General features: G+C 49.0%; 1 protein-coding gene across 1 annotated transcript; it reads left to right on the top strand.

Annotated features, from left to right (window-relative positions):
- The first annotated feature begins 7,384 nt into the window (after positions 1 to 7,384).
- PNOC (prepronociceptin) lies at positions 7,385 to 21,220 on the top strand. The gene is made up of 3 exons (XM_075555701.1): positions 7,385 to 7,530; positions 16,489 to 16,941; positions 20,835 to 21,220. The coding sequence occupies exons 1-2, from the start codon at positions 7,405 to 7,407 to the stop codon at positions 16,891 to 16,893; spliced, it is 531 nt and encodes a 176-aa protein (XP_075411816.1). The 5' UTR covers positions 7,385 to 7,404; the 3' UTR covers positions 16,894 to 16,941; positions 20,835 to 21,220.
- Positions 21,221 to 23,466: the final 2,246 nt, after the last annotated feature.

Here is a 23,466-nt window from a genome sequence, read left to right as displayed (position 1 = left end):
AGACCCACCCTCCTTTCTTCGGCCCAGTGTGATTCATTCCCCCATGCAGTGGGGACTGGCGACAGTAAAAAGGCTGTCACCAGAGAGGGGGAGGCCGAGTGGAAGACAAAGGCTGTCCTTAGACAGGCTTCCACACGAGAAGCACGTCTGGTGAAGAGCCATGGGCTTGGCAGACAAAAGTGCTTGAGCCCCCGCTCCGCCACTCTGTTACTGTCCCTCTCAGTCCTCTTCTCCACAGTAAAATGGAGACACTGACGCCCTCTCCCTAGAGTGAGTGCCCACCGGGCACAGAGCCCATTAGAAGTCAAGTTGCCAGTCCCTGTGGGCTTTCCCAGAAAGCACCATTTGGAGTGCAAACGTCCTCGCTTACATCCTGGAGCTGCTATTGAAACAGGATGGTCTTAAGCAAATTGCTTAACCTCCACGAGTTTATGTTCATGCCATTAAAGGGTGCCCATACTAAGCCTAGATTGTCCAGTTGTCCCTGCTTCCCCACACATGCGGAGTAAAACTGCAGCACGGCTTTGCACACGGGCCGCCCCGCCTGCTGTCATTGTCCAAGGCACCTCTGGTGTCCTTAGGGCTGGCCAGTGACCCGATATGCATACCGCCTGGACCGCGTGTTCCGGTTGAGCCCATCATTGCAGCCATTGAGGGCTGTCCTTGTTGCTGCCTCTCGATTTTACTGAGCAGGATGTCCTTCTCCAGGATGAGCGTCTCCTGATCACATGGCTGGGTGGGCTTAAACCGACAACCTTTTGATAAGTAATCATGCGCTTAACCATCTGGACCATCCAGGGACCCCCTCAGTGACAAGGTTATACATGAACACAAGGGGGCTTCAAAAGGCTCGTGGAATAATTAATAATTCCATTATTTTTTCATTTCATTTTTCTACAAGTTTTTGAAGCCTCCTGGTATGCAAAGATTTGTTACATGTGGTTGACAAGGACGGGAATCTGTCTAAGGGAAGAGGGGCCGACCCCTCTTCCTTTTGCCACGAGAAGTGCCGAAATCACAGGCTGTCTCATAGGTCATAAGAAAAACCCAATTAGCTTCGAGCTTTAGCTAATTCTTCAGCAGTAATCTTTTAAACAGATAAGCAACTAATTACATCGCCCTTGGAAGCAGGATTGCATGCAAATAGATTAAGACTAAAAGATATTTCATCTTTATAAACATTGAGGCATAATTAAATTTATAAAGTGTCACTCCCAAAAGAAAAGGCAATTAAACATTTCTTTATTCAATACAAGATGCCCAGATATGGCATCGTCACATAACTAAGCTTGCTTCTACAGCTGAATACAAACCAAGTCATATTCAAACATCCGCAGGTACGTTTTATTTCCTGATGGTCACTGTTGTTGGGCACTTTAGAGAGAAGTCCTCTTCTGACCCCCATATTCCAAATAACAAGACTGATGTTCTAGAATACAGTGAGAGGGCTTGTCAAAGTCACCCAGCTACAAACTGTGATGTTTAAACATAGATCTAACCAGAGAGGGTGAACCGATCAGCAAATTTGTATGTCCAGGCATACTGGGGCTTACTTATTAACATGCAGTGAACAATTTCATGCAATATTTTGATTCGATGAAAACACAAGAAACTAAAAAAAAAAAAAAGAAAACACAAGAAACTGTTGTCTTCAGATTAGTAAGTAGACATTAGTAAGCCCTTGCTTACCTTGCTTACTGGGGACTCTGTCCCTATCAGAGGTTGGGAACTTAAACTAGGGATTGATTCAGTATGAAGGAACTATGGGAGGACAGATAGATGCCAGCTACACCTCAAAGCAGGATATTTGATGTGGGGGGGAAAGGGGAAAGAAACAAACATGAAATTGTTCACTATAGAGTAGCAAGTAAACAAAAGCAAGCCTGTGCTTGCTTGCCTTGCTTATTGGGTAATCTGACACTGAATATCACTCAGACATTAGCTAGTTACTCACTTTCGTTTTAATTGACATTAACATGTACAGAGATACAGACTTCTTTAAATGAAAGACTTGTATTGAATTTTCAAGAAAAATTCAAAATCTAATTTTACCTAAAACACAATTGAACTAAGTAGTTTGAGGAGTACCCAAAAGGATAGAATGTTGTCCCCTTGACTATGTATAATATTTAAAGTCACTTGGTGGTGCAAATAGTTCATGTGTTCCTCTTCTAACTGAAGGTTGGGGGTTCGAGCCCACACAGGGATGCGTCAAAAAAAGACCTGGTGCTCTACTTCTGGAAAACCAGACCTTGAGAACTAACCATGGGCCCAGTTCTCCTCCGGCACACTGGGGCCGCCCGAGAGGGAATCCGCTCCACAGCCGTTGCGCTTGTTTTGTTTATCTTATAAAAACATTTACATTGATTCTGAGCTGCCGTCTATGTACTTATTTTAATATCACAATGAGCCTTAGAAATGGGACTCTCTGAGGCTCATTGTGCAGATTCACTGCGGAGGGGAACGCTTGTCGTTGAGTATGAGTGACTTCTAAATAATTGGTAGAATTATTAAGCCGGGGGTTGGGTATAAAGGGGTCAGTTACAAAGAATAAAAGGTTGGAGGTGAGAGTGGACAGTTGATGTATGGATTGTTACAAGAGATGTAACAGCCCCTGATAAATGATTTATTCATTAAAAAAAAATTTTAAGGAAAGAGAGTAGAATAGGGTGGGATGTGCCATGGACTAGCAGGGAGGTTCTGATGAAATTTGGTAAATTTTGGGAGATTTGGTAAATTGTCCCCAAGAACCAATCCAAAGAACCCACATTATACATGTCGAAGGCTATTAAAGGGAACACATGCTAAATGTCCTAGACACACTCTCTTTTGTCACCTCACCCTGAAATTCCATTTACCTGGAATTTGAGAAAACACCCCTCAGTCAGTCGACCAAGCCTTCCTGACTGAGCCACAGGCAGCAGTTAATGAAGCTCATGAAAAATCTCAGCCAGAGAGCGTTTCATTAACATCTGTCGGGATGTATCTGCTCAGCCCCCACCACATCAGGTGGTGCAGTTTTGGAGTAGGAAGGGAAGGAAGAGCCCCAGGTGTCTGGTCACCTCCGCTTTCTTTTCTTCTGCGACATACACCACTGCCCCCGTGTGGCGCGAGGAGGCCCAGCCATGCTGTTGCAACAAACTCCGAGACTGTCTCCTGCCCAGGAAGAGGGACCTTTCATTCACTATGACGATTCTCGTATTAAAGGACACACATGTGGAGAGCTTCCTTAACTTAACCTTGGGTTATGTTCCCCTTAACTGAGGACTGGACAGGGTGCTAACACATCTGCTTCTCTGGGGCTGTCTGCAACATGAAAGACAGACCGTGTTTTCTCATCCGTAGAGCCTGTCAGTGGTGATGACCCACCCATTCCTCCCCAGACAGACCTGGCCGCCAGCACCCTTCCAACCATGCCTTCGGCCACTGGTAACCAGCGTTCTGCTGGCAGGCGCATGGGCACCTGCTTAACATGGTACCTTACCATGCTCTGAACAGAGCCAGCTCCCACCACCACTCCCAGTCAAGCTGAAGAATTAGCTAATAGATGCTTTCTCCATGGGGCGGGGCTTGACATAGTCCCAGTGGCATGAGCACCCTGGCCCCCCAATATGACAGGTGCTCTGGACACTCCCTAATCTGGGTTTGCTACTGGGAAGGGTGGGGCTCCTGGGAAATGGCACTGTCCACTGTCCACTGTCTGTCGCCAATCCTTTCAGGAGCCCCTCCCAAATGTGTGGCCCTGTGTGAGCTTCAGAAAACACAGAGAGCCAGAAAGCAAGACCCTGTCTTGCGGGAGGTTACAGTGCAGGGGGAGAAATAGACACACAAGCCCAAGCTAGTAGTATAATGTGGGAAGTGTCTCTCTTTTATAAGTTTGTATATAGTATTTACTATATGCCAGGCGTGGTTGGAGACGCTTACAGATGTTAACCCAACTGATCTTCATAAAGCCTGTGAGATAGGTATTATTGATGCTATTGCTAGTAGGTGCTGGTTGGCCAGGGCAACTTTTGACTCATTTCCACCCCCATGTGATAGAGCAGGCTGCTCCCTAAGGTTTCCTAGGCCGTAACCATCCGAGCAGCAGCTAGCCAGAACCTTGACCCATGGGAGCCTCTGGATGAGTTTAAACCACCAACCTTTTGATCCATGCTTCATCCCTGTGGCACCAACACTCGCAGTTGTGGTTACTGTTGTTGCTAAGTGCCATTGGGTAAGTTCTGACTCATAGCAGCCTACCTACAACAGAATGAAGCACTGCGGGTCCTGAGTCCTCCTCACCATGATGTTAGAAGTGAACCCATGGTTGCCATGGTGTCGGTCCATGTCATTGACAGTCTTCCTCTTTTTCACCAACCCTCAACTTTACCAGCATGATGTCCTTCTCTAAGGACGGGTCCCTTCTGAGGGTATGTCCACAGTTCATGAGAAGCGGTCTTGCCACCCTTACTTCTAATGAGCCTTCTGGCTGGACTTCTCCCAAGACAGCTTTGTTTTTATCTTCTGGCTATCCGTGGTCCTTCTGTTACCCTTCGCCGGCAGCATCATTCAAAGGCATGGTTCTTCGGTGGCCTTCCTTATGCATTGGGCAGCTTTCACATGCAGCGGGGTGACTGAAAAGATCATGGCGGCGCCAGGCGCACCTTAGTCCTCAAAGTGCTGACATCCTTGCTTTCCCACACTTTAATGAGAACTCGGGCAGCAGGTTTCCCAGTGCACTTCTCCATCCCATCTCTGGACCGCTGCTTCCACCTGAGTGTGGATCTGACCCCGCGTACAGTGAAAGCCTTCACAGCATCCGCCGTCCCTCTTGGTTATTGGCCTCATCGTGAAGATTTTCATTTCCTTGACACTGAGTTGACACGAAGTGTAATGTTTTCTTTACACTTGGATCTTCATCAGCAAGTGCTTCAAGGCCTCCCTGCTTTCAACAAGCTAGGTGTGTCAGCTGCATGTTGCAGGTTGTTAATAATCCTGCCTCCGCTCCTGAGGCCAAGTTTTCTTCACAGAACTCAGCCTCTCAAGCCATTTGCTCGGCATACAGATGGAAGCAAGTGTGAATAGCTGTGGGCTCCATTAGGTTATTATCCCAGTTCTGAGATGTACAGGTAGTAAGTTGCAGAACTGGAACTGAACCCAGACAGTCTCCGTACTGAGCAGACAAGATAGCGCACACGGCAGCTCAGCAACACAGGCCTGCTCTTTCTGCCTGGGGGCTCGCTTGCTTCCCACAACACCATCCTGCTACACAATGCCATAAATGGCCGAGGCCTTGGCTTGCCAGGGGCCGATTCTGGAGGTGTATATGAACTAGGAGTTGGAGAAGAGCATTCTAGGCAGAGAGGCCAGCGAGTGGCAAGATCCAAAGACATGAAGGAGCCCGGTAGTTTTGGTGCTTCACAAGGACCAGACGTGATGCCGGGGTGAGCCATAGCGGATGAGGCCTGGCACGTGGGCAGGAGTCAGCACTAAGCGAAACCCTTGGTGGTCATCGTGATAGCAACGAGGTTCTAGAACGATTTAAGTATGAAGCGGCATCAGCCGGTATGGAGATGGCTTGGAGGGTAGCCAGATCATCAGGAGGACTGATTAGCAGCTATTACAATAACCAAGGCAATCAATCTGAGCCAAGGCTCTGGACTGCGAGGTAGAAAAGGTGTGAATCAGAGGCATGTTCCTATGTCTATGTTTAATGTTGGGGGTATACCATAATGCACCGCATAGTTTAAACCCCTCAGGATGGCGAAGAAGCATCTCTTCACTCTGGCCAGCCTCCCTTTGGGTGGGTTGCCGGCCTGGAGGAGGGTAAGCAGGTGCATGAAAACCAGGTCTACTCACCATCCATGCCCTCCCAAGCGGTGATTCCACCTCCTCTATACCTCTGAAAATGCGGTTTCCTGTTCCCGCTTCTCATTCCTCCTAGCAAACTCTGACTGACTCCTCGACACCCACCTCCAATGTCAGCTCATGCACTTTCCCAAGCACTTGTTGAACACCCAGACGGACAGACAGCATCCTCCTGGCACAAGATGCCCAAGACGCGGCCGGTCTCCCGACAGGGCCATCAGGTGACTTCACCTGCAGAATCCTCTGTCTTCTCCTGAGACCAGCTAGTGTGCCTGTGAATGGCCTGCGAGCCAGGGCTTGTCGGGGAGGGCTCGAGATTCTGCCTCTCTAGCCTGTTGCTGGGGTCCACGGCCTGCATTTGAGCAGCCAGACCTCCGACGGTTTCTCAGTAGCGTGTGATGAAAAAGCATGCTTTTCCAGCCCTGCTTCCTACAGGTGATCCACGGCTGCTCTGACAAAGCATTGGAGCGAGTCTCTCAGAACGGTGTTTCGTTCGTCTTTCAGCACGCAATTCCACAATTCCACAGTCGAGGTCCTGTGCCTGCAGCGAGACACCACATCAGGCACATCAGGAAACTTGCTCAAGTCTCCCGAGGGGAAGGGGTGGGGGGGGCGGGGGAACAGACCCGGGCACCTGGCAGAAACAACCTGCGAGAGAGCAGCCGGGGCAGGGAGGCTGCCTGACAAGCTGGGAAGGCTGAGGAGGGCTGCAGGACGTTCAGCCGTTCACGCAGCTCATGTTTGACACATCGTGAGCTCGTCTGGAACTTTGCAGATGCTCCCTTGCAGACCTCATTTCGTCTGGCAGCCTGTGACAAGGCAGGCATTCCCATTTTAGAGCCATGGATGCGGGTGTAGAGAGGCGGCTTCAGGTCACACGGTGGTGAGCCATGAACTGATGCTTCTGGTGCTCGCTGCTGTCCGGTCGATGCCAAAGGACTCGTATCGGCCCCACGTGTCAGAATAGAGCTGCCCCCAGGGTTCTCTGTACCGTCCTCCTTGCAGGGGCATTGGCTGGGTTTGAACTGCCAACCTTCAGTTAGCAGGCGGCACTTGTCATTGCACCAGTGCAGCTTCCTGACAAAACAAGGCCGTAGGGACCTGGGAAAGCTCTGGCTCGACATCACAGTGGCTCCAGAACGTTCTTGGGTGATGTTAAGTGGCAGACATCACAGGAACCCTAGACCCTAGCCCGCCCATGAACATCGGGCCTCTCTATGGAAAAGAGAGTCTGTGGCTCTTCGTTTTAAATGGTGATGCCCTCTCACTGCTGGCAACAGAAACCGGTGCACCAGTACCCACCCTCACGTGGGCCCCAGGGCATGGGCCACTCCTGACATACCCTAGCTATGTCTCTGGGCCTGGCAGACAGGACGCCACCACCTGTGCCCGTGACAATCCACTCCCCATCTACGCCGTCTTGCCCTCAGAAGACCTCTCTCTCTCTCTTTGTGTATTGGGGTCTCTATTCCCGGTCACCCTTCATGGGCAGGCTCCACTAATCGCCTCCCCTCTTCTTCTGTGTTTTAGCACCTTTTTTCCCACTCCTGCACCATGAACATCCTGCTCTGTGACCTCTTGCTGCTCAGCCTCTTCTCCAGCGTGTTCAGCAGCTGCCAGAGGGACTGCCTGACCTGCAGGGAGAGGCTCGGCCCCGCCCTGGACAGCTTCGACCTCGAGGTGAGGGAGGACCTGGCCCTTGGACTATTCATTACCCGCCCCGCCCACTCTCCCTCCAGAGCCCAGTGTCCCACAGGGAAACCGCGTCCTAGCTGGACACACATACCCCTGCCCCCGCCGCCTCCAGCGCACAAACCGTGTGTTCTTTCCCCTCGACGGCGTGCGAAAACAGACATGCCCATAATGTCGTTTTGTTCTGACCATGACAAAGGCACTCTTGCTGTAGAGAATCTAACAGATTCAGAGAAGTATTTTTTTTAATTGTACATCACTTTTAAATCCAGCAGCCTTGTCACATCACCCAATCAGCAAGGTAAAGTACACCGCCATACTGACTCATAGGGACCCTAGGACGGGACAGGACGGAACTGCCTGTGAGTTTCTGAAACGGTGACTGTTTCCTGGAGTAGAAAGCCCATCTTTCTCCCTCAGAGCGGCTGGTGGCTGCAAACTGCTGACCTTTTGCATCAGAACCCAACTCATGATCACTGTGCCCCCGGGGCTCCCTAGTAAGCAAAGTAAATGGAGGCTTATTTGTGTGGCATGAGAAACCCCGGGCTTCCCTTGCTTGCTGGGCTATCGTCCCCGACACCAGGCAGAGAAAGAACCTGACCGTTTTTACTAGATATGCAGGATCACTGCCCGTGTTATTAAATCAGTAGCATATGAAAGTTTTTTCCCCTTGAACCCTGCTCACTTTATTTAATCAGCCCCCTGCTATTCACGTTGTTGTTCGCATTGTTAGGAGCGCTGCTTTCTGCTTTTTCTAGTATAAATAGAAAATGAACATCCAGGTATTTACATGCTCTCTCATATTTTACATTTGAGGGCAAATCTGTTGTTGGATGTTTTACTCATTAAATAAACTGCTTTGCCATCTATTTTAACGTCAGTCTGTACATAATGATTCTATTAAGTCTGGTATAACTCGATTCTTTTGGCTTTGCAGACCAGTAAACTTATTTCAAAAGGTGCAATGTTTTAAACCCCTTAACCTTTTAAAAATAGCAAAAGTAACTGCTATTCCTAAAGCAAATGTACATATATAGAAACCAAAGTATTCTTGTTGCACAAAGGCACCATGGCCTTGTTCCCAGCTCTCAAACTCTTCCTGGCCAGCCTACTTTCTCAGCAATAAAATCATGAACCAAAAAACCAAACTCACTTGCATTGAGTCCATTCTGACTCCTAGCGACCACAGAGGGCAGGGGCAAACTGCTCCCGTGGGTTTCTGAGACTGTAACACTTCATGAGAGTAGAAAGCTTGTCTTTCACTGGCCGGGCAGATACTAGTTTTGAGCTGCTGGTCCTGAGGTTAACAGGCAAACATGTAACCACGACGCCACCAGGGCATATCCACCTTGAAGCCATCCTGACTTTCTGCGGCTGTGGATCAAACAATGAGCTCCCCACGTCCAAAGGCAGGCACTCCTGTATTAGAGTTGATTCTGACTCATAGCAACCCTATAGTACTGGGTAGAACTGCCCTGGGGGAGGGGGGTTCCCAGGTTATAACTCTTTGCAGGAATAGAAAACCTCATTTGAGCGGGTGGTGGTTTCAAACTGCTGAGCTTTCCGTTAGCAGCCCAGTGCATGCCCACTCGGCCACCATAGCTCAGTAAAATCATGTAAAGCATCCCCAATAACCTAGTCATCATTGTGTTTTATGAACACCTACTATGTGTGTCAGGGGAAGCCAGCCCCTAACATCATTACAGGTCCAGTAGGCACAATTGTACAGCATTAATAAGTAAAGATCATAGTCAAGTGATAGAGAGCATGAGAGATAGAAGAGAAATATTGAAATAAATGGGGTCAGACACATTTCACAGTAGCATGCTCACTTCAGCCCCACTTTGTGGTCCATGTGGAGGAAGAGAGAGAGATTTAATGCTAGCCCAGGCTTTTTATATTCTCTGGGGACATACAAGCCCCCTAATTACAGGTGAGGACATACGTCCCAGGAAAGGGTTGTGCTAAGGGCAATACAGTAATGGGGGGGGGGGTCTAGGGAAATCCATGCACTAGAAAGAGGAGGGATTGGGGGTATACATGTAACAAGATGGGCGGATCCTAGATACAGGATGGCAGCCTAACCTTGGATGTCACAGATGCGGTTTGGCCTGTTCCCTGGCTCAACTGATAGAGACCATTAATCCATTGTCTCTAGCAGCAGGGAGCAGGCCCACCCCTGTGGTGTGGGGAGATAGCAGTCTGGCAGTGACTGCTTTCAGGGAAGATGTCTGTAATCATCTGACCTCCCCCCACATATGTGAGTCCCTGGATAGAGTGAACACTTAAACATTCAATTATTCTCTGAAAGGCCAGTAGCTCATCCCCAATCAGATGCAACTTGGAAGAAAGGCCAGGCAATCTACTTGGGAAAAGGTACAGCCATGCACACCCTGTGGAGTACAGTTCTCCTCTGCATAGACGGCATCAACACGAGTTGGAATCAACTCAGTCAAAGGTGGTTTGTGGGTTTGGGGCTTACTATGTGCTGAGCAGAGTTAAGCAGAGAGCCAAAGGGGCAGTTCCACTCTGACATATAGAGTCACCGTGCGTTGGCATCAACGCCATGGAAGTGGGTTTGGTTTGTCTTTACAGAAGCAAACTGCTACATCTTTCTCCTGCGAAGTGGCTGGTGGGCCCAAACTGTTGATCTTTTGGTTAGCCACCGAGTGCCTGATTTACAGGGAAAACTCTATGTTTTTCCTCTTTCCTACTCATTTGCTGGCCTCCCATTCATCTGGTTCCCTCAGATATTCTAGCAGAACCTCCTGGAATCAATGGCATCCAAAAGTCTCTTGGTCATAAGTGGTTTGACTCTTCAGTAATGGAAATGTGACTGTGTTAGTCTGAGTTGACTAGAGAAACAAATCTAGAGATACTCCTGTGTGTATAAGAGAGATGTTTAAAAAAAAAAGAGAGATGTTTATATCAAAGGGCAATTGTATATTGAGAAAACATCCTAGCCCAGTCCAGATCAAGTCTATAGGTTCAATATTAGCCCATATATCCGATACTAGATCATAAAGTCCTCTTCAGACTCACGCAGCACATGCAATGATGCCTAATGCAGGAAGATCACAGGCCAGGGAGTAGAAAGTCTTGGGGATCCAGTGGCGGTAGAAGCATCTCAGCACTGGCGCAAGTCTCTGCGTGACTCCTCCAGCTCTCTGAGTGTGTGGCTCCTCAACAGGAAGAGAAAGCAAAGAGAGAGAGAGAGAGAGGGAGAGAGAGAGAGAGAGAGAGAGAGAAGTTTGCAGAATCTTCATGAGAAGGCCATGCCCACAAGGAGGCATCAACAGGCTGACAGGCTAGACTCCACCCCCACGCTGATCTATCAAGTTGACACAAAATTATGTAACTGCCACAGTGGCCATCTCAATTCGCCCCTTCTTTTCCTCCCAGTTGAGTCATGTGCCAGTCACGTACTTACTGTTCTAATATTTGACTCCAGTAAATATTTCCGTTTCCCCACAAGCCCAACTTCCAGATCAATTTGGCAGCAAGCTGAGATTTTCCAGATGTCATCCGTACTCTGGCTTACTATAGCAGTGCCATCAGTGTGGGCTGTGCAAATGTGTCCAGCTCATGTAACAGACCATCAACCATCTCTGGGAAAAGGCTGACTGGTGCCGCCAACCAGAGGGTTAGGCAGTAAGTGCATTTGCCGTCTGGTCTTAACAAATGTTACTCTGAATTTGGCTTCTGCATATTCCCCCAAAGCCTTCTCCTAAACTTGAGATGGTTTTGATAACACCCGATTCAGTTAACAGTGTGCCAAGCCTGTGCATGGGTTATGCTTCTGGTTGGAAGATGGCATTACATTGCCTGTGATTGACACAAAATCTACTTACCATCTATCTGGGCTTAGAAACCCAGGGGCTCGCACGAGATCTAATGGCCTCTAGGTTTAACAACTCTCCCACCTGGTTCGTGAAAGGCGATGAGCAGAGAGAGCAATCCCGTGAACATTCAGCAGGGGTGGGGAATGTGTGGCCCTGGGCCTTAGAAAGCCAGAGAAATCATCAATACCAGCTAACATCACATGTTAGCAGTCCCAGCCATCGCATTCAGGGTGAGTTAATTAAACATTTGACCGGCATGACCTTTGAATGGTGCTATAAAGAAAAAAGACGTTCCCATCCCTGATTTACAGCTTCCTGTCCGATGATCCCTGGTGACAGAGCATTGGGCTGCTAAGAACAAGGCCAGCCATTGAAAATCACCAGTAATGTTTTACCCCAGTAAATATTTCCATTTCCCCACAAGCCCAACTTCAGATCGATGTGGCTGCAAACTGGGATTATCCAGGTGTCATCCGTACTCTGGCTTACTATAGCAGTGCCATCAGTGTGGACTTCTCCAATGGAGAACGATGAAGCTTTGTATTCCCAGACCCAGAACCCCCACCCCCCACCCCGGGCCAGTCCCACCCTGGCCCACAGGGTTTCTATGAGCTAGAATTGGCCCAATGGCAGTGAGTTTGAGTTGTTCCAGTTTGATCTTGTGAGGATTGGACCAAGTGTGTACGGAGGCCCATTCCAGCTTCAAATGTGTCTGTTTCTATGCCCTTCTCCAAGGAGCTCTGGCAGCACAGTAGTTATGAATTGGGCTGCTAACTGCAAGATCAGCAGTTCAAAACCACAGGTGCTCTGCCGGACAGACAGAGCTGTCTACTCCTGTAAAGAGTTACAGGACTATTTGATCCTGTCCAACAGGGTGGCTATGAGTTGGCATTGACTTGATGGTGTAAGTCTGGCTTATGCACTTTTCCCATGCTGCCAGGCTCCCCTGCAGTCCTGGTTTCCCACGGACTCCATCGAGCAGGGCTTTTAGCATATTGCGCTACGTGAATCTCTGTGGGGGGAGCTGCTCTGTGCATTTTAGGGTGCTTAACAGCATCCCTGGCCTCGATGCACTAGAAGCCAGTATCACACCCTTTGCCCCCCATTTTGACAACCAAAAATTACTCCAGACATTGACGAATGTCCCCTGGAGGCCAAACATTGCCCCCATTTAAGGGAGTTTTTGCTTAGAGGTCAGTGAGTTTGTTTATGGTGGTAGAATGTCCCTCTACATGACATCTTGGGAAGCCTGTAATCAATACCACTGAACAGAGCTGGTAGAAATTGTTAAATGGGTATTTGCTTTGGTGTACGGATTTTCACCACATTTAAAAATAAACAAAATATGTACTAAAAAGTATTACCCCCAATTGATGTAAAGTCATAACTGCTGTAAAGTATTAACCCAAACAGGGCTCTACCTGGCTTTCTTCAAAGCCTTTTGGGAGCAGACCCAGCTGTCTTTCTCTCAGGGAGTATTCTTTCCGATCACCATGTGGCACGAGCAAGTTCCAAAGCAGAATTCTCAAACCTGAGTCACACCAAAGAATCAGCTGGGATGTTTGTTTAACATGCAATTCTTCACAAGGAGATTAAGGAAGGTGCCCCAGATGTTCAGCCGCATTGGCTCTGGGCACCAAAGTTGAGTGGAAGGAGGTCACCCCAGCAGAATGTCAACAAGTCTGGCCAAGGGGAGAGCTACGGTGGCCGAGGGGAGGCACTAGGGGCGGGCCCATATGCCTGCAGGATGGTGTGTGAGGAGGAATCAGGAATCAGACTGGCAAGTCGGACTGGGACCAGATAGTGGAGGGTCTTGGACGTTCTGCTCAGGAACTAGGACTTGTATGGCCAATGACAGTGTTGGACAATGTGGGTAAGCTACAGAGGTGATCAGAGATTTTCTTCAGGAAGAATACTATACCAGGAATAAGAACAATAATAAAACTAGGTTGGAGACGCAAGGATCAAAGACAGACAGACTCTGTAAGCAACTTAGGAGGACCCTAGACTTGTATGCTAATTGCATGGGGAGGGAGAGTGAGAAAGGAGAAGTTGAAAGCAGCTCCGTGTTTTCAAACCTGAGCGAGCTAGATGTCCTTTAAAGAGAGAGATGCCAAGCAGAAGGGCAGACTTGGAGGTGGGAAAAGTTTACCAGACCGGAATTGTGTGCTAGTAACCTAGACCTAAAGTAGCTGTAGCTTAAATAAGACCAGGATTAAAACTCCCCAAAACCGTACTGCCACTGAGTCAGTTCTGACTCATAGTGATCCTGGAGAACAGGGTAGACCTGCCCCTATAGGATTCCAAGACTGTAACTCTTTACGGGAGTGGAAAGTCTCATCTTTCTCCTGAGGAGTAGTTCATAGTTTCAAACTGCTGATCTTGTGGTCAGCAGCCGAACGTGTAACCCACTATGCCACCATTAGATTCCTCGTAAAGAAGGCAGAGGTGGATAGTCCAGGGCTGCCATCCACGCCCCAGGTTCTGCTCTTTCTGCCCCATCAGGACAGCTCCATCCTCACGTGCAAAGCCTCATCCTTAGTCTCCCCTCATGGTTTCAGGATGGCCACAGTAGAAATGGCCATGGCTTGTGCAGGAAGCTAGAGGATGGAAGAAAGAGGAGACCAAAGATATTCTTCCCAGCTGAGTCAGCCTCTACCTTCCTGGAAGCCCCACCTGATCGCTGCCACTTCTATGTTGTTGGCCACCACAGGCTATGAGGAATGAAATGTGTGTTCTGCCAATAAGAAGAGTGGAGGTGGATACTGAGTAAACATTTGGTGGCCTCTTCCCGGGAGGCCCAAACAAAAATCCAAACTCACTGCCATTTAGTCAGTACTAACTCATAGAACTTCCCCTGTTAAGTTTCTAAGACTGCAGCTATTGGGAGTAGAAAGCCTCCTTGTTTATCTCAGAGAGCACCTGGTGGTTTTGAACTGCTGACCTTGCGGTTAGTAGCCCCATATGAATCCACTCCACCACCAGGTTGCTCTCAAAGAGAAGACAGGCATCAGAGCAGTGACTGGGCAGGTTCAGGACATTAAAACAACAGTTGTGAAATGCCAGATACTGGAAGGATAGACTTTGGGGTAACTTGATAGAAGTGACACTGAAATGAACGAAGTCACCAAGGGACCATGTGTAAAGAGAAGTCTAAAAGTACCTTCAGACCCGGACTTCTGAATGAAATATGACAAGGGAAGTCTTCAGAAGGGGCTGGGTGGTCCACACTGTCAAATGCCGCAGGGTCAGGGAGAACGAGGCGTAAGCAGGACGGCGGGATCTGGTGACTGAGATGTCCTCAAGAAGGCAAGGTTAGAATGGACGAGGACGGAGACCAGATCCCCACGAGCTGAGAGGTCATCGCTGCAATATGTGGACACTGGCGGCATCACGTACAGACCAGGAGAAGCTTATTGGCAGCTATCGAGGTTTATAGGTTGGGAGTCAGAGGCAAAGACTTGCAGAAGAAATAGGATTTAAAGAGGGTTTCTTTTTCTTTCTTTCTTTTTTTCCATGAAGCAGAACCACCTATAAGGTCTGTGTGACATCTGCTGCCTAACTCATTGCACCTGGGGCTTAGGGCTCAGGTTTGAAAGCTTGCCCTTGCTCACCCGGAACAGCTGTGTGAGTGCCTTTGGCTCCCCAGATGGGGACTTGGGACACACAAAGCAGATCTTGGTGGCTGCAAAGCCAGGTAAAAGCTCCAAGATGTGGATGAAGGGCTCTGCAGCTTCCCACTGACCTGTGTTGACAAGGTTAGGCTGAAATGGCGTTCCCACTGGCCAAGGCCAGAAAATAGGGATGAAGCCAAAAAGCCAAACGGGAAGAAAAATTGGAAGCAGAGACTTTCAGAAAACCCAACCAAAGGCAGAAAACCAGGAGGGTGGGGCTGAGGCCAGGAAAGGGGTGGGGGGAAGCATTATGGTCAGACTGGTGGTGTAGACTACACACTGGGGATGATAAGGAGGCAGAGAGATAGCAAGAGTCCCCAGAGGTCTTGTGGGTCCACCTGACTTACACTGGTAGAATCTCTGCCCCCACCAAGGCTGGGTTGTAGGCTCAGCCCTAAATGCCCAACCTACCTACATCCCAAGGTGACTTCCTCTTATTTTCCATAAGTGGTGCAGAGAGTGAGTAAATATGTGTGTGTGGGGGGGGGGTGAGAGGGTGGAGATAAAACGTGACTAACACCAGGGCTGAATTTTACATTGTGACCTTAAACGAGCAGATTGGACTACACATTCTCATACCCCCACTTTCTTAACCCAACCCAATCACCCACAAGCCTGACAAGAGAACAAAATAAAGACTCTTTATGAGTGACTCTCTGCATGCGTCTGGCTGCAAAGACTCATCTAACAACGTCACGGTGTGCAGTGTGGGGTGCACTTAACTTGTTCCAACCAGCTGTCACACCCTGGGTAAATTAACCAACCTCCTCTGGGTCCCAGTCTCTTTGTTTTCAAATCGCACTGTTTGACCCGCTGGTTTTGTTTCCAACTCTGAGATTCTCTCAATTCTATAAAACCTAAATATCAACGTGGGGAACACTGCACTGGCTCCATCACGTTGAGGCTGACTTTAGGACATGGTGGAACTGCCCCTGGCTCGGCGTTTCTGACATGTAACATCCCATCTTTCTCCCATGGAACAGGTGGTTTCGAACTGCTGACATTGGGGTTAGCAGTCCAACTCATAAACACTATGCCACCAGGGCTCCCCAAACTATTGCATAATACTCAGCAAACAGCTGTTTGGGGAACATTTGCATATGTATATGCAAATACACTCACTGCCATCCAGTTGATTCCAAGTCATGGTGACCTTTCAAGGACAGTAGACTTGCCCCTGTGGGTTTCCGGGACTGTAACTTTCACGGGAGTGGAAAGTCTCGTGTTTTCGTCTGCAGATCAGCTGGTGGTTTCAACTGCTGACCTTGCAATTAGCAGACCAATGCATAACCACGACGCCACCAGGCTCCTTGCTCAGGGCCGCAGATCAAGACCAATGATGGCGTTGTCTCCTCCTTTGCTTTGACTAACAGAGGTCCCTGTGTCTTTTCCACCCCCACCCCCACCCCCATCCTCCTTGCCTTTGGCAGGTGTGTATCCTTGAGTGTGAAGAGAAGGTCTTCCCAAGCCCTGTCCTGACTCCATGCACCAAGGTCCTGGCCAGGAGGTCGTGGCAGCTCAGCCCTACTGACCCAGAGGATGAGGCTACGACGCTTTCCCAGGCGAGAGCGTCCGAGATGCAGAACCTGAAGCGCATGCCCCGAGTCAGGAGCCTGATGCAAGAACAGGAGAGCGCGCAGCCTGCCACGGAGGAGGCCCGAGAGATGGAGCAGAAGCAGCTGCAGAAGAGGTTTGGTGGTTTCACCGGGGCCCGGAAGTCTGCCCGGAAGTTGGCCAACCAGAAGCGGTTTAGTGAGTTTATGAGGCAGTACCTGGTCCTGAGCCTGCAGTCCAGCCAGCGCCGGCGCACCCTGCACCAGAATGGTAATGTGTAGCCGGGAAGGGGAGCCCCTCCCAGCTGCACCGTCCACTTCAACCCATGAGTGAGTTGGGCACAAGTGAGCTGGGGGCAAGAAGAGACCTTGTATGCCCAGCCATCTCATCCTTCTTCCCAGTCATGGCAGCGCTTCCCGCCCACTCCAGACACACACCACCTCACACTCACATCACACAACCTCAAGGAGTAGCTGCTCTGCCGTCAGCCAGGTAGAGAGTCGTCTCTTTCCCTCCTAAAATGGGGACTTACCGGTCCTACCTTTGCTCTAGGGAATGGAGATTTTTTTCCAAGGCTTGCTCCTGGAGGCTGAGCTCCCATTTAAAGCTTGGTTACCATGGGGACAATAGTAGTGTGTTAAGATAACTAATTCTTCTCTATCTCTCCAGGAGCTTAGTTACTATGGGGACAGTTAAGTGGACCAATTCGCCTATCCAGTTTCCATGGCAACCATTCAGCTCACCTTTCCTCGGAGACACCATCTCGAAAGAGCCAATAGCTGGACCTACTCTTAGTCATTCACAAAGAGTTTGACGACTGTGGTTATGAGGCTGTCATATTTCATCTTCAAAGAGAGCATCTCCCGACCCCCTCCCCTCCCTCCTCTGTCTTAGGTGGCTGGGTTCTATGGGAACTGTTAAACTTTCCCCGCCTCCACCAGCCACTCAGTGCGTGCGAGGACCAGTAGTTATACTTTCTGCTCCTCCACCCTCCACAAACCACTTGCCCATCCTACCACCTTGCCAGAGCCGGGCTGATTCTTCAGACTGATGGCAGCAACACTGAACAAAGCTTCGAGGATTTGTCCCGACTGACCTAGTATCTTTCAGCATATGAACTCAGTGTGCCGCGTGCACCCTCTGCCCACCCCCAATCCTTCTTCATTTTTCACTTCTTCCCCTAGTTCCAATCCTGTCTTGCCTTTTCCTTAATCTCCAGTTGGGTCCCCAATCCCCCACAGGCATGCACATAGATGTACACACCACACACAGTTTGCTCTAGTCAACCAACAAACACACCACTTCAGGTGACGCTGGAAACTCACACAGTGCAATGTTCTGAAATCACAGACATGAGCCTTAGTTTATCCAAATATACACGGGATGGGGTCTTCTACAGAGCCCCAAACATCTTGAGAACTTGACCTAATGCAAAGAATAAATCCATCACAAAACAAAAAACAACCTCACCACCATCGAATCAATCCTACTCAGAATGACCCTATCAAGATTTCCCTAAAATATTATCCAAGTGGGGCTCTTCCCTGACTCTGAGAGGTATAAAACACTCTACTGGAGCAGTTTTATTTTTACATCCCATCCATCAAAGTAGCCAGGCCACCAGGAAGGGCCCTGTGGGTGTAGAATACCTGTGTTAATCCTTGGCCCAGCATGCGGGCAGAGCTCTTTGAAGGTAGCTCTTTGCAGTAGTCAAGCGGGTTGGCTGCCAGCACACTGCCAAATATGGACATAAGAGTTAGGTGGTGAGAAGGCTGCTATGTTTGTTTTGGCAGAATGACTAATCTCCAAAGGCCTTGAGTTAACCTCATTCTGTTTTTGAAGTCATAGTCTGAGATCCTTAACAAGCGTTCTACTTTCTTGCGCGTATCTGCACCGTACCTAACGCTATCTCTTTCAGAAGTGACGTGTAGTGAATGCTTTCAACTCTTAAAAGATGTTCTTCCTGGAGGTGGCTCTTCAGGGACACAGAAACTCATGTCTAATTCGGAACCATCACTGTTTTCTTTACCCCCAAACAGTTGAAAATCAGTCACGCTAGCAGGAATCAATTTATTTCAAAAAGCCATTTGAGCCCTTATTTCGGCAATTGGTTTTTCTAATGTTCTATTCTGTATCCAACTGAGACAGTCTGAAACAAAGCTGGAAACTGGCTTCTGTTGGCTCCTTTGCTTAAGATGTAAAGTGCTTATTGGAATCATTAACCAGCTCATTTGAGTATTATTGATTCTTTCTCCTCCGCCACCATCTCCCCCTCTCGCTTTCCTTTGCATTCACAGCTGCCGAGTTCCAATGTGGAGAGGATGCATTTATGGGTCTAAAGCAGGTAGCTTAAACCTTGTCATCATATCAGTCCTTGACATGCCCAATAATGATCATGCCTCCAGAATGAGGGGCGGGAGGGAGGGAGGGAGGTGCTCCTGCAGGGTTCCGATGCTGTGCTTTGCTTCTAAGATATCAGAACAACCCACCTTTCTACCATTCTTCCCAACCTATAAGGTTAGGAAGAAATGAGGACACATGCTACTGGAAGGGCATAAAAACCCTGTTCAGAAAATGTAGTGCTGTCCTAGGAAGGAATGGGGCGGGATGCAGGCCAGCCCTAATCAGAAATGTCAATCGGGCACAGCTGGCCTTGGTCCTTCCTTCCTTCCCTTTTCTGCTCTCCTTTCTCCCATTGCCCCTGGCGTGGTCCTCCCCTTGTCGTCGGGTGCTGCCAAGTTGGTTCTGACTCATAGTGACCCTGTGCACAACAGAACAAAACACTGCCTGCTCCCGCCCCATCCTCACAATTGTTGTGAGCCCATTGTTGCAGCCACGGTGGCCATCCAGCTCATGGAGGCCCTCCCTCTTTATCACCAATCCTCAATTTTACCAAGCATGACATCCTTCTCCAGGGACTGGCCTCCCCTGACCATGTCCAAAGTATGTACAGTGAGGTCTCTCCATCCTTGCCTCTAAGGACCACTCTGGCTATACTTATTCTAAGATAGATTTATTTGTTCTTTTGGCAGTCTGTAGTACTTTCAATGTTCTTCACCAACACCATAATTCATTACATCGATTCTTCCTTATTCCATAGCCAACTTTCGCATGCATAGGAGGCAACTGAAATTACCATGTCTTGGGCGAGGAACACCTTGATCCTCAAAGCAACATCCTTGCCTTTCAACACTTTACAGAAGTCTTGTGCAGCAGACTTACCCAACACAATGTGTCCTTTGGTCTCTTGATCGCTGCTTCCATTTGAATCGATTGTGAATCCAACAAGACAAAGTCCTTGACAACTTCAATCTTTTCTCCACTTATCATGACGTTACCTACTGGTCCAGTTGTGAGGATTTTCAGTTTTCTTTGCATCAGATTGTAATCCAGCCTGAAGGCATAAATCCTTGTTCTCCATCAGCAAATGCTTCAAGTTCTCCTCACTTTCAGCAAGCGAAGTTGTGCAGGTGGTTCTCCGGATGCCACGCTCTTCTTCATATAATCCAGCTTCTTGGATGGTTTGCTCAGGATACAGGTTGAATAAGCACAGCGGGAGGATGCAACCCTGACACACACCTTTCCTGATTTTAGACCATGCAGCACGCCCTTGTTCTGTTGGCACAACTGCCTCTGATCTATGTACGGCTTCTGCAGGAGAACAATGTAGTGTTCTGGGATTCCCATTCATCTCAAGGCGATCTATAATTTTTTATGGTCCACAGAGTCGAACGCCTTAGCATAGTCCAGAGAACACAAGCTAACATTTTTCTCTGGTATGCTCTGCTTCAGCCAAGACGCAATCTAGACAAGGGACAGTAGATTCATTCATGATGGGGCATGAGTGGCATCAGGCTTTAAAAACCAAGCCCTCTCCTATCGATTCCAACTCACAGCGACGCTGTAAACGAGGACACCATTTAACCGAATGAAACAAATGGCTACACGTGCTATTTCAGCTACTCAGGGCTAAGGAAGTGTTCCTGTCTCTCACTCTGCCTTCCAAGCCTCTGCCCACAGACCTCCCTTCAGTCCATGAGTGCTGACAGTAGACTCTTATCCGGAAGGCAGAAGTGCATACAGAGTTAGGGACACTTCTTGCCACGTTCGGGACGAATGGTTGATCTGATCCTTTCTGTCGAATGGGACAGACAGACAGATAGGATTGATGAGCCAGAAAAAAAATCTGCGTTTGCCACTTGAATCATTTCTGTCTCTCCAGGTGTCCGGGCGATCCCCAAAACAGCATGTCTCCAGCCCCAGACCTGCCGGCAGGGAATCAGGAACCCTTCCTTCCTAAGGCACTGAGCACCCGCAGGCGCTGCGGCTCTGCCTCCAGGTCTCTGCTCCCGGGGAGAAGCCCCCGTCTGGCTGTACCCACCGTCTTCCCCATGGCATGTTCCACCACACCCGTTGCTACATCAGAGTGTATTTTTGTAATTCCTCCAGCTAACATTTAAATGGCCCCAGCTTCCTTCTGCCCTGCCTCTTTCCTCTCCTAGGAGCAGGGTAAAGGAATCAGACCAATCAAATACAAGCCGGGGGTTGACTTGTCACTGCCATAACTTGTTTGTAAGAGAGTTGTTCTTTTTGACTGAATGTTTTCGACAAATATTTCTCCATTAAACTTCTACTGAGCAAATGGTGCATTGCTTTGCTGTTTGAATGAGATGATTGAAAAGCAGATTTTACACACACACACACACACACACACACACACACACACACACACCCCACCCCCGTCCTGGAAGGCAAGGCAAAGGGTTGCTTCACACGAAGTATAGCATGCAAGGTACCTGAGCAGACACACCTCAACGGTATTGTGTTGCCAGGTCCCAGTGGAGTGAAGGGGAACGGATGCACCCAGCTGTGTGGAGTAGTGGGTACAACGGCGGGCAGCAGAGGTTCACAAATCTCTATATCACAGAGGGCAAACTGTGGGGCCAGGTTCTGATTCAGTAGAAATCCGCATTGCTAACAAGCCCCTGGAGCCTGATGGTCTCATGGTATGAGCTGAGCTAATTGCAAGACCAGCAGTTAGAAACCACCAGCCGCTTTATGGGAAAGAATTGAAGCTTTCTACGCCCACAAAGAGGTGCAGTCTAGGAAAGCCACAGGGCAGCTGTATTGTACCCGGTCTGATAGGGTCGCGATGAGTCAGAATGGACTCGATGGCAGAGAGAGGATGAGAGAACACATCTCCAGCTGACGCAGATGTGGCTGACGCAGAAGTGGCTGGATGGGTTCTGTTCTCTGGAACCATTGAATTGGGACATGAGGCCAGGAATGGAGCCCAACAAATCTGATGTCACCTTTATCTGCAGTAACACGACATGGTAAAGGCTGTAACTGACAGGGTCCAAACAAGAAAATAATCACTATCGCACATGGAGTGAGGTTCGATAAATAAAAAGACTATTGATCAAAGTCAACAATGGTAAGAGTAATCAGTAAGGGGTGGTAAAGGACTTGGTTAGGATAATCAGTCACACACTCTGCCAGGCAGTCAGGGGCTTGATGCCCCAATCTCTCTTCCTACCCTCACCCTCCAGCCTGGTGTTGGCCAAACCCAACTGGAAGGCACAACTTGAACCCACCTGGTGATGCGAAGCCCCAGGTACATCTCTCAGGACATCTGCAAACAAACCTGGACCAAAGGAAATGAACTGGGGGGCCCAACAGGGGAGCGGTGCAGGCTCTTTATCAAGTTGCAGTAGTACAGACGGATTCTATTTTTTTCCCTTGTACTTTATCCGAGGAAAAGTGGAGCCAGGAGAAAGGAAACGGGGGGGGGGGGGGGGTGGGCAAGGGAGGGACAGGGGAGAAGTCTTCCATTCTACTGCAAGATATGGGAAAGACTGCATCCCACACCTGCTTTACAGGCTGCTAGGCTCGACCAACCTCTGCCTTCACCGAGACCCTGTGTTTCCTCAGAGGTGGCTGCACCCTCTGTGAAGCACAATTTAAAAACAAAAAGTTATACCTATTGTCATCGAGTAGATTCCTGTAGAGAATTGCATGTCCCTCAGCCCTGGATCAAAGCCATATACAAACTTCATGTATTTACTCTCGGTTTTCTGTCATATAAATTGTGCCCAGTGGTCTTCCTGCCCTTGTTTCCCCTGCGGTCATTAGTTACTTGACCTTTGCTAGGATTGATGCTCAATTGCTAGCAGCCACTATGCTCATTGGACAACACACACCTGGCGGCACTTCTGCCAGCCGTCGGTATGCTTCATTAGCATGCGGACCTGTTTAAGCACAATCACCCGCCATTTATTCCTTATTTGGTAGGTGCGTGACTATTGGCTACCTCAGCTATACCTTATTTCCATATGACGTGATGGTGCCCGCCCTTCACTGGCTATTTAAGCCTCTGCTCTCAGCTCAATAAACGAGACTTGATCAGACTCCCTGTCTCTTGCCCGTCTTCATTCCCAGTCCCTCTTTCAGGTACCCACGCTGTTAATGACCCGCGGGACAAGTCAGATTCCGACTCTTAGCAACCCTATGTAGGCTTTCTGAGGCTATAAATTTCTATGGGAGCAGACAGCCTCATCTTTCTCCCATGGAGCAGCTGGTGGATTTCAACAGCCAGCCTTGGGATCAGGAGTGCAATGCTTACTCAACAGTGTCCCCAATGTTAGGGATCCCTAAACTTTACTCCTAGTACTGTCGCAGTCTGACTGGCTGCCATCTCTCCTCCCCACAGGCCCCTGCCACTATGCACCTCAGTGCCTCACTACGTGAATGTGTGCTTCTCCTGCACAACCGAGTGACTCACTGTGAAATGGCCTTCTCCCCGAGTCTCCCAGCTACCCCCACCACCACTACCTCAGGTTCTTAAAAGGGCA

The sequence above is a fragment of the Tenrec ecaudatus genome, chromosome 8 (assembly GCF_050624435.1).
Source record: "Tenrec ecaudatus isolate mTenEca1 chromosome 8, mTenEca1.hap1, whole genome shotgun sequence".
NCBI lineage: Eukaryota > Metazoa > Chordata > Mammalia > Afrosoricida > Tenrecidae > Tenrec > Tenrec ecaudatus.
Note: the sequence above shows the minus strand (reverse complement) of the source record. Positions and strands in the feature narration are given on the sequence as shown.